The 12154-nt window shown below is 39.0% G+C and overlaps 1 protein-coding gene across 2 annotated transcripts in view; it reads left to right on the top strand.

Annotated features, from left to right (window-relative positions):
- The window catches only part of pinx1 (PIN2 (TERF1) interacting telomerase inhibitor 1), a 139677-nt gene extending 127814 nt beyond the window's left edge, over window positions 1–11863 (top strand). The window contains exons 7-8 of one of the 2 annotated variants that reach the window (XM_069886617.1): window positions 9618–9650; window positions 9750–11863. In XM_069886617.1, the coding sequence (XP_069742718.1) occupies window positions 9618–9650; window positions 9750–10136 (420 nt within the window). In that variant the 3' untranslated portion in view covers window positions 10137–11863. The remainder of the gene's footprint in view (window positions 1–9617; window positions 9651–9749) is intronic. The other variant, XM_069886618.1, reaches the window with a different exon arrangement.
- Window positions 11864–12154: the final 291 nt, after the last annotated feature.

The raw sequence follows: 12154 nt of genomic DNA, 5'->3' as shown, positions 1-12154 counted from the left end.
CAGAATTTTCCTGACAAACTGATCTGCAGTTCTGTCTTTATCCTTCCTTTAATAGTAATTTAATATTTGGAATTTAACTAGAAGCTAGAGATTATTGTATCATTATGACTAGAACATCCTTTGTGTCTCACAGAAACCTCTTAAGATCACAGGATGTAAACCAATGGGCACAGAGGATTTTTAATCCCACTAATTTTACATTTCTCATTCCTATTGAACATGTGCTTCAAATAACCTCAGGTATTTTTGCCTTCTGAACCCAAATTGTTGTTTTAACACCTCAGCTTTGTTCTTGTTTCTAGTTACAGTTTCTCCTGCAAAGGAGCACAGCAGTTTTTCACATGACTGAAACAATTTTTTTTTAAATGCTGGGTGGTAATGTTTCTTTTGATCTCTATTATATTTACAGACATGGCAGAGAGTTATAAATGACTAGTAAAAACTGAAGGAAAAGGTCATTTAAACTTTTTACCAATCCCATTCAAAATATCTTCGTCTTGTTAAATAGACCAAAGTCTTTGAAGCCACTGTAGCCTGTTCTTTGAGAGTAGCCACACATTTGGTCAACAACAGCAAAAGCCTTCAATCAGATTTACCTATTTATTGATTGGTTTCAACATAATGTGGGCAATTGAGCAATTTTTACATATGAATCATGTAGTGCACTGTGCCCTTCTGAGATACTCATCTTTGGGAACCATTGCAAGTTGGCGATGTGTACTGGTACGCCTCAAAGTAAGTTAAATGTACGTTGTTTGAAGATGAGGTAATCATAGTTTTCCACTATCTTTTCTGCTCTTTTTTCAACATTGTGTGTTTGAACATAATTCAATGTTTGTGTTTGCATTTGTGGTTTATTTCAAGCTTGATTGGTAGTATTTATAGCTTTGATACATGAAGTTAAAGGAAAGTTAAAATCAAAAACCTATTTGCAATATTTACTTTTCATCATTTACCAACTTCAGCAACATTGTAGAGTCAGGATAGGAAAGCCTCATCATTGAAATATACAGCCATCATTAATAAACCCATAAGAGATAGGAGCAGAATTAGGCCATTCAGTTGATCCACCATTCAAATCATAGCTGGTATTCCTCCTTTCAAACCCATTTTCCTGCCTTCTTCCCATAACCATGACATCCTAATAATCAAGAACCTATTAACCTCTGCTTTAAATCTACCCAATGACTTGGTCTCCACAGTTGTCTGTGCCAATAAATTCCACAGATACACTACGCTCTTGATCAGGAAATTTCTCCTCATCTCTGCCCTAAAAGGATGTCCTTTTATTCTGAGGCTGTGTCCTCTAGTCCTAAGCCCCTTTTCCACTGGCACCTTGTCCCAGGAATTAACAGGGAATTATCTGGTTAAGGGTCCAGTGAAAAAGGAAAACAATCAGCACACTGGAGACAAATCAGGCCGGCGATTGATGGCCTCTACCCATACTCGTAGCCCCGGTGTCAGCTGACGCTAGCGTGCTGATTAAACTAGTGGAAAAAAGACAACTTCCATCCATTCCATTCAAAGGTAGACTCTCAGATTCCTGTGGATGAGTTGTGTTCAGTGGAAATACCACAAATGGCTTCCTATCCTGGGACATTGCATGGCCAATTAACTGGGATGCCAGTGGAAAAATTGCTCTAGACTCTTACTATATCTTCTTTATGTTTTCTCTAGCTAGCCCTTTCAATGTTCAATATGTTTTAACAGGATTCCCCTCTCCCACCCCCCACCCCCATCTCAAATCTTCTAAACTCCAGAGCCATCAAACGCTCCTCCTATGTAACCCTCTCATTACTGGGATCATACTTATAAAGCTCCTCTGCAGCCTCTCCAAAGACAGCACAACATAGTCTGACCAATGGTTTCAATATTACATCTTTGATTTTATATTCTAGTCTTTTTGAAATGAATGCCAACGTTGCATTTGCCTTCGTTACTATTGACCTTTATGGAATCTTGCACGAGGATTCCTCTTTAGATCTCAGCTTTCTGAATCCTCTCCCCATGTAGACAATAGCTTATGTCTTTATTCTTTCTATCAAAGTATATGACCATACATTTCCCCATGCTGAATTCCATTTGTCACTTCTTTGCTCATTTTCCAAATCAGCCCAATGAATTTGCTGTAATGACCCAGCTCTACAAAATGGTGCAATACCTATTAAATAATGAAGTTTGTTTATAGTGACTTACATAGACGCCACTGAATTCTCAAAAAAAAACACTTAGGCAGACATAGTCCAAATACTATTGTAACAAGTCTTAAATACTTCCTGGTTCTGAAAATTTTTCTGATATAGTTGCCTATTTCCTTTTCCTTAGTTTCTGATTCTAACATCTGTAGTTCTTGTCCCCATGATTTGCTTGTTCTTAAACATTATTTTGCATTAGTTTCTTAACTCTTATTAGAAGTGATATTTCCTCTCCTTTAATATCACTGCGATCTCATGCAATCTAGACCAGCACATCATACAGGACTTTCCATACAGAAAGGTTCTACTGTCCCTCCCTCATCCATCTTGGTCACCTCCCAAAATATTCAAATTCATGAGATATGATTTTTCTCACACAAATCCATGGTGACTATCCCTCAACTGTCCTTGCTTTTCCAAGTGCAAGTAGAATCCCCTCTAGTAACTTGCTCATGCCTGCAGTTTCTTTTTAAATCAAAAGCTTTCCGCTTGCGAGACCTCCCTTGGGATGCAAACAGCCTGTCCTAATCAATGTTTGCAAAATGCTGTCTAGTACCATCAAAATTTGCCTTGCCCTAATTAAGGACTTCAACTTGTGGACTAGTCCAATCTTTTCCCATAATGTCTTTAAAACTGAAGAGTCACTGGTCCCAAAGTGCTCTCCTAGTGACACCTCAATCACTTGCCCTGCCATGTTTTGCATGAGGAAATCAGTGTTGCACCATCTAGTCAAATTATTTTGTTTGAGAAAATACATTCTCCTTCCAAGGCCTTTGAAATCACCTAGAGCACTACAGCTCAGAAACAGGCCCTTTGGCCAATCTTGTCTGTGCCAAATAATTAATTGCACCTAGACCCATTGTCCAGCACCCAGCAGACCATACCAGTCTCATCCCTATACCAATCCAATCTTCTCTTAGATGGTGAAATTGAACCTGCATCCACCACCTCCTATGGCAGCTTATTCCACTTGCACCACCGTCTGGGTAAAGAAGTTCCCCTTAAATCTTTCACCCTCAATTCATGTCCTTGAGTTCTTGTCTCAACCAACCTCTGTGGATAAGCATTTTAGTATTTACCAAGTTCAAGTTTATTATCATCTGATTGCACAAGTACAACCCAACGAACCATGTTGTCTGGTCATTGATGCCAAACTTGCAAGCACACAAGTAGACATATCACACATGCAGGAAAATATAAGCGCATAAAAATAAATATTGTTTAGTGAATATTAGAGTCGTAGATGGTTGATGTGAAGAGTTCTCACTGCCCATGGGAAGAAGCTGTTTTTCAGCCTGATGGCTGACTCTGATATTCCTGTTGAAAGATGCTGTGTGGAGGGTGGAAGGAGGGGGGGGGTCCTCAATGATTTTGTGCGCCCTCTTCAATGATCCGGGTAAATCACACCATGGGGGGGGGGGTGTTGGTGGAGGTAGACCCAGTGACCCTCTCTGCCACTTGTGGTCCGATGGATTGACCCCCGATCCAATTCTCTACAGCATTCGTACTGGCCAGGATGCTCCTGTAGAAGGTTGACATTTCAGTCTTCTCAGGAAGTGCACTTGCTGCTGAGTCTTCCTAACAAATGAGATGTGTGACCATGATTAGGTCATTTCTTAACTGGACTCTAAGGATCTTGGTGCTCTCTGCTCTTTCCACTACTGAGTTATTGATGTATACTGGAAGGTGATTGTTTCTGGTCCTCCTGAAGTCTGTGATCATCTCTATCGTCTTGTACATGTTGAGACTCCAGTTGTTATTCTTGATGACTCTGTTGCACCTGGATCTGGCAATGCAGTCACAGTTCATGAATAGACTGAACATATAGCCTTGTGGTGTGCCTATGCATAGTGTGATGGTGCTTGATGTTCTGCTACCAACCTGACAAACTGTGGTCTTTCTATTAGGAAATTCAGAATCCTGTTAAAGAGAGGGGTGTTGAATCCCAGTGAGGACAGCTTCTCTACCAGCCTCTTGGGAATGATAGTATTAAATGCTGAATTGTAGTCAATGGACAGCAGCCCAGCATATGTGGCATCATTCTCCAGGTGGGTTAGGGCAGAGTGGAGGGATAAGGCTATAGCATCATCAGTGAAACGGTTTCTTCTATAGATTAATTGAAATGGGCCCAGGACTCTGGAACATGTGCTTGATGTGAGCCATCACCAGACATATAAAAATTTTTGTAATAGTGGTCATTGTTATGGGGCGTAGTCATTGAGGCCTGTTATTGTTGCCCTCTTTCGTATTGGGATGATGGTGGCTGTCTTGAAACCCACGGGGACTGCTGCAGTGAGGTGTTGATGTCTGTAAAGACCTCGATCAATTAGTCTGTTGTTACGAGCCCAAAGACCCCAAACCCCAGCAGCAATAGACATTCACTAAGACATGTAGTTACTTAAACAAAAGTTGTTTTTAATTATCTTTAAATATGAAAACAGAATCAAACTTTAACTAAACCCAACTTAACCCCTTTTCTAATTCTCAGTGCACGTGTATGTAAATGTAAGATAAGTTCTTTGGTTCACAGTTCAATCTCACTTCTCATTCTTCCAAGTTCTCTGGTTGCAGGCAATTCTTATACTGTGCACAGAATTTAACATGTATAAAGTTCACCAGGCTTTGGTGCTCGAAAGATAAATGTTTACCGCTCAGGTAGATTCTCGTAGGGTTTTCAGAGAGAGATTTGTTGTTCCAGGATTTCCACACCTGAGGTACCACCATTAGTCACCTCAATGTCTTGCTGATGAAACATGCCCCCATCAGGGTTCTCCATATGATAACCTTTTTCTTTCAGGCTACCACAGAGTTCCTTTCTGTTTTACTTATTCCAAGAGAAACATCAGACAGATAGCATTTCCAGTATCTGCCACTCTGAAGTTTTCTGTTTCAGTTCCAACAAGCTTCTTGGCTTGCACTGTTCATCCCTTGAAAAACCCCTGACCTTCTCCAGCAAACAATAGGAATTAATTTTCTTGGTCAAGCTGTTGTCTTTAGGTCAACAAAAACCCACAAGTGACCTTTCTGTGCACTCTGTCAAAACCCTTGCAAAGAGCTTTTAACACCCAGTGTCACCTGCTTGTTGCTTTAACAATGTCATTTCAATTAGCACCTACTTGTGAAATGTGCACAGCATTCTCCATAGTTTCTGTAAAGTTACTGAATATGAATTCTTCAATAAGATCTGTTTTAAAGGGTGTGTATGTATGTAACCTACTCTAATTTTACCAATTTATCTCCCAAATATTCCATTACACTGTGCAGTCCTTCAGTACCTGACCCTGCTGCCTTTTGTGGGTTTACCTTGGTCAAGCCTTGCCAACAGTTATGCGGGAGACCTGTTCATCAGGGGGACACAGAGCTTTCTTCGGCACCATCTTGTTCTTTTCATCAAACCGTGCAGAAAATGTGTTTGGCCTGTCTAGAAGGGAGGTGTCGTTGTCTTTAATCCACAAGGTTGACTTATAATCAGTTTTAGTCTTGATCCCTTGACACATGCGTCTCACTTCACCGGTGTTGCACAGCTGTCTGTCGATCCTCTGTGTGTTCCCTTCCGAATTGCACAAGAGTTCAGCCCTTGCTAGTGTCATCTTGTTCCCTGTCCTGAAGGCAGCATTACAAGCTCTGAGAGATGCCCAGACCTCTGCATCCATTCCTGGTTGTGAAGCATTTGATCTCGGCACTTGCTCATGTGGCCACTGAGCTTGTGTACTCCTCAATCATTGTAGGTCACTGCCTCGCTGAAACAGCTCCAGTCTGTGGTCTCCAAGCACTGGCTATGTTCATTTTGCCAATAATCTGCATGATAGGGTTAGCAAAATGGACATGTTATCCGAGTAACCAAGATAGGGATGAGGGGCAGCCTTGTACACAGCAGGGATGTTGGTGTTCTTTCCTCTGGTGATTGACGTGGTATCGAACCCCTGGTAAGACTGTTCACAGGTTGCCATGGTTGAAGTCACCAGCTACAATCATTGCACCATCAGGGTGGCACATCTGAGCTTCACAGATGGCATCATAAAGCTCCTACATGGCTTCACCTCATTTGATGAAGGTAGGATGCCTACTGGAACTTATACTCCTCATTATTTTGAATATCTCTATCAAATCACTCCTTCTCTGATGCTCCAGGAAATAAAGTATTAATCTATTCAACCTTTCCCTATGACTCAGCTTCTCGAGTCTTGGCAACATCCTTGTATATTTTCTCTGCACTCTTTTAATCTTATTGATATCTTTCCTGCAGGTAGGTAACCAAAACTGCACACAACACTCCAAATTCAGCCTCACCAAAATCTTGTACAACTTCGTGACATTTCAGCTCCTATAAAACTTTATCTGCCAAAAGCTATCTTTTCAACCATATTTACCTTGACACCACTTCCAAGGAATTCTATATCTGTATTTCCAGATCCCTCTATTCTGCCAAAGTTCCCTACTGTTTACTGTACATGTTTTCTACACCAATTTGTCCTCTCAAAGTGCAATACCCCACACATTTCCTCATTAAATTCTATCATCAATTTTTCCAGCTGATCCAGATTCTGCTGCAAATTTTGAGACTGTTCCTTGCTGTTCACTACACCCCAAACTTGATGTCATCTGCAAATGTGTTGATGCAATTTACCACCTTATCATCCAGATCAGTGATAATAGATGACAAACAGCAATTGACACAGCATTGATCCGTGAGGCATGCCAGTAGTCAGAGGCAATCCTCTACCACCACAAATCTGATGTTTAATCCAATTTAACCATTATCCTGGCTACCAAGCGATCAAACTCCCGTCCTAGATCCTATCAAAGTCCATGTAGAGAATATCCACTGCCTTTCCTTCATTAACTTTCCTGGTAGCCTCCTTGGAAAAACTCGACACAATCAGTTAGTCATGATCTACCATGCAACACAGCCATGTAGACTATCCCTAATCAGTCTATCCAAGTACTAGTATATATCCGGTCTCTCAGGATACCTTCCAACAACATTCCCACAACTGATGTTGGGGTCACTGGCCTTTCTTAAACTATGGAACAACATTAGGTTTCCTCCAATCCTCTGGCATTTCATCCATGGTGAAGAACATTTTAAAGATCTCAGCAATTTCTGCACAAGCTTCCTTCAAAGTCTGAGGCAATAACTTGTCAGGCAAGCCTTGGGGATTTAACCTCCCATGTTTTTCTCAAGCCAGCAAGTACTTCCTCCTCCTCTGTATAGGGACACTGTGCTCTTTTCCCTCACTTCTATAGACACAGTTTCAACATAAATACAAATGAAAAAAAAATCAATCATCTCTTTTGGCTCCAGACATAAATGGCCACACAAGAGGACCAATTATGATGCTTGCTCTCCTTTTGATCTTAATATATCCATAGAAGTTCTTTGGATTTTTCTTCACCTTATCTACCAGAACTTATTGTCACGAACAAGTTATGAAATGTGTTGTTTTGCACAGCAGCGTCAAAGTACAAACATTCACATAAACCACCTTAAAACAATGCATGAAAAGTAAGGCAGTGTCTTTGGTTCATTGATTATTCAAAAAGCTGTCCTTGTGCTGTTAAGTGCTTGTCTTTAGGCTCTTGTACCTTTTTCCAATGGTAGCAGAGTGAAGAGGGCATGGCCTGGGTGGTGGTGGTCCTTGAGGATAGAGGCTGCTCTTTTAAGACACCACTTCTGGGAGATGTCTTTGATGGAGTGAAGTCTGAAGTTTGCGCCTCTATATGAGGCTCTGATGTTCTCCACGGTACAACTGTAGAGGTTTTCGAGAGTCTTTGGTTACATACCGAATCTCCTCAAACACCTCACAAAGTATAGCCTCTGGGAGCCTTCTTCATGATTGCATCAACATGTTGTATCTCATCCTCTGTCACTCCAAAGAGAAAAGATCCAGCTCACTCAATCTTTCCTCATAAAACATGTTCTCTAATGCAGGCAGCATTCTGGTAAATCTTTTCTGCACCCTCTTTCACATCATTCCTATAATGAGGTGACCAGAACTGAAGACAATACTGTAACTGTGGTCCAACTAGTTTTATAGAGCTGCAACATCACCTCATGGCTCTTGAACTCAATTCAGCTGACTAATGAAGGCCAGAACATTTAATGCCACCTAAATCACGCTATCAACTTGCATGGCAACTTTGAGGGATCTATTGTCTTAGACCCCAAGATTCCTCTTCCTCCATACTGCTGTATCTTTCCATTATCCTTGTATTCTGCCTTCAGTTTCAATCTTCACATTATTCCAACTTGAACTCCATCTTTATGTCCTCTGAAGACTTAGTAACCCACTCCTCCACTTCCTCATCTAATCTTTAATATATAAAAATTACATAGAGCAGGGGCCCCAGAACAAATACCTGTGTAACACCACTGGTCATCAACCTCAAAGCTTCTCCATCTGGTACCAACCTCTGCCTTCTATAGGCAAACCATTTCTGAATCCATGCTGCCAAGTTTCCATGACTTTCTGCATGAGGGAAATCTAGTCAAGTTGTCTTACTAAAATCCATATAATCTACAATTCTATCTTTATCAATCTGTTTGGTCACCCTCTCAAAAAAAAAACAATTAATGCTGCTTCACCCTCTTCACTGAAGCCTGGTATTCACAAGGCCTGTGCTTAGACCTCTAGCATAATTGGAATATCAAAGCAGCCCTTCTCCAACTGGCTACCTCGCTTTCTACTTGCTAAAAACTTCATCTTTAGCAATCACTTTTTAAATTTCCCCACAAAAATTCCGGTCACCCAAGAAAATTTACATAATGAAATCTGATCATGCTGGAGAGACACAGAGGAAGCCAACAAAACTTAGCTAAACACCACCATCTTAACTCATTACCACCTTTTTACTAGCTCCAACGTCCCTTTTGCTCTTCCACCCCATCAATATTTTACCTTTGTATGTGCTTTAAAGCTATTCCATCACTAACTTCTAATCCAAATGAAAGGCTATTAACCTTGTTTGTTAGCCATTTCAAGTCAAGTTTAATGTCATCTGATTGTACAAGTACGACCTGCTGAAACAGCATTCTCCAGTCCTCAGTGCAAAACATGCCAACACAACCAGACAATGTACAGACAAACAATACATATATAGGACAAGTATTTTATCTATACAAATAAATACACCAGCTTTGTACAAATGAGAGTGTTGGATGGTTGTCATGAGCTGTTCCTTTAGTCATTCAGCATTCTTAACTGCCCATGAGAAGAAGCTGTTCCTCAGCCTGCTGGTACTCCTAGATCTCTCTCTTCCACAAAAAACCGACTTGCTGAATGTTTCCACTACTTAAAATCTATGTTATATCCAATGATAATGTATTAATTGTACCCAAGTTAATCAGTAATGCAATTTAATAAGAACACAAGAAATAATGTCATTTTCTCTTGCATGTGCTATTCATGAACTCTCAAAAAGTTAAAGAAAAGTGAAAGTCCTAATACATTCCTAGTAAGTCAATACATTCACAGTAATCTATGAATCTTCTGCTGAGGTAAGATGAACAGCATGTGTTCATTTTATAATGTGTTATTGTGTTTTGTTTCGCAGGACACTACTAATGAGGACCCAAAGACTATTGATGTCTCAGAGCCCAAAGTTGAAATTAATACCATGACCAGCTCCCTTTCAATGCAGGAGTATTTTGCTAGTAGGATTGAACAGCTCAAAAATCGTAAATTGGAGCAAGAGAACCAACAAGCTATTGCTGTCCAAGAAGTTATAGGAGGTGAAATGCAGTCATCAGAAAAAGCAAGAATTAAACCAAAAAAGAAAAAGAGGAAAAGAGACATTGAGATTTGTAACTTTAATCCATCAATTATATCCAAGAAACAAGTAAAAGATGAAAAAGACAGAGAGAAAAATAATACATCGACAGAAGATAGTCAAATTAATGAAAATTGTTGGTCTAAAAAATCAAAAAGGAAACCAAAATGAAATATTCAAAGTTTTTTTTTGACCAAAAGGTTCAGCCACTGGAGAAAGTTGAATTGTAAGAAATCCAGTAAATATGTTAGAAAAACACAATGAGCAGAAATGGATAGTGGTGAACAAATCGATGAAGTAGAGGTTTCTCGTACATGGAAAAAGAAAATGAAAAATATGTGGAATCTACAGGAACACTTTTTACAGTAAATCCATTCAAAATGTATTTTTATTAATTGCAAAGCAAATTAATATAAAATCTTGAGAAACCACTTAAAGGTTTAGTTATGTAATAAAGTTGATTCTATGTTAAACAACAATATTGGTATTGAAGAATTGAGTAATTAAAATATAAAGAAAATCTTTTTTAATGCACATACTATAATATGTAAATACTTCACTGAACAATTCAACTAAACATACATTAAATATTGACATATTCCAACTAGTTTTGTGTATGTTTAAAATACAAATTATTTTGTGCAATGGAAGTCATTTTTGGTCACCATTTCCTTTTACTTTCTAAATTTCTTCAGCTGCATTTATATATATTTCCTACAAAATATATTTGTATATATATTTAATGTATGTATTGCAAATACTAAATATTTTGTATTACAGGTAGTCCCCAGGTTACGATCGAGTTCCGTAACCTGGGTCTGTCCATAGGCTGAATTTATATATAAGGCAGAACAGGTACTTAAGGTTCTTATTTAGCATTTGTGAGGTAACATCATGAGCATGTGAGAATTTGGGAACAGCCTGTTCATAAGTACGAGTTGTTTGTAACCTGGGGAATGCCTGTATTTTTAATCTTTCACCTGTAGTTCCAGCTAATGGGAAAATAATGCAAATGTTCAGACGTGCACAACTTTGTCAATTACATCTAAAGGATTTTCATCACATTCCTGCCAGAACACAAAATTAAAACATGATACACTCTATATATACATTTATTTTAGTGGCTTTAATCTGGTAGAAGACTCTTACACTGGAGAAAGCAAATGAAAATTGGGTGATTGGTTTTCAGAGCACTTTGCATTATCTGCAGGTCTGACCCTGAGCTTCCAGTTAACTGCCACTTTAATTTTCTATCCTCTCCAACGTCTGTCGCTTCCAACACTGCTAGAACTATGCCCAATGCAAGCATGAGGATCTACACCTTATCTTTCACCTGGGCCTGTTGCATTCTTCTGGGCTCTAATCAAATTCTCCAACTTTAGGTAACTTGCCTTTTTTATGTACATTAAATATCAGAACCAGCCATTTCTGTGTGTCATATGTCTCAAATTTTGCAGCCTTGTTCTTAGAGCAAGATGTTTGAGCCACATTATCTCATTTCATACTGCCCTGTAAGAGATTCTTCTTCGGTTTTACCATCCTTCCCCTACTTTCTCTGCTACTGTAAACAAAATTGTTTTCACTCTTTCAGAGTTCTTTCAAAGGGGTTTAGATCTAAAAGCATTTACTCTTTTTGTCTCTCATAAGTATTTCTTGAATCTGCAGAATTTTGGATTTTCACTTCCTTTAATGGAAATCTAAAATAAACAAAGAATGCTGAAAAATACTCAGGTCAGGCCGCAAACTCTGGAAGAAGATGGAGCTAACGTCTTAGATTAAAGATTCTTTGTAAGAACTGCAAAGAGGGTGGATAGGATGTTTCTGTATAAAACCAGGGTGACCATGTCCATTAGCTTGTTTCTAATCCAAATAAAATCTTCAATATCATTATCACTGTATACCTGAAATCTAGCATTCCAACTGGTTGGAGAGATTAAATACTGTGGTTTGTTTTTATTGCAGGCATAAGACATCTACACTATTGACCTTCAATGTTTAACCAAGTTAATTAGATCTGTCAAATTTACATAGATCCAATTTTAATTTGCCTTTATAAATCAAGTGATCAAGAAATCTTTAATCCATTCAATTTACCTAGCACAATTTCTCTAGTAATCTTAACTGTATCTAACTCTACTCCCTGAAGCCTCTGTCAGGAATATTATTAATGTCTTACATAATGAATACTG

Source organism: Narcine bancroftii, chromosome 6 (genome assembly GCF_036971445.1).
Source record: "Narcine bancroftii isolate sNarBan1 chromosome 6, sNarBan1.hap1, whole genome shotgun sequence".
Classification (NCBI taxonomy): domain Eukaryota; kingdom Metazoa; phylum Chordata; class Chondrichthyes; order Torpediniformes; family Narcinidae; genus Narcine; species Narcine bancroftii.
The sequence above is the reverse complement of the archived record's forward strand: the minus strand, read 5'-3'. Positions and strand labels throughout refer to the sequence as shown.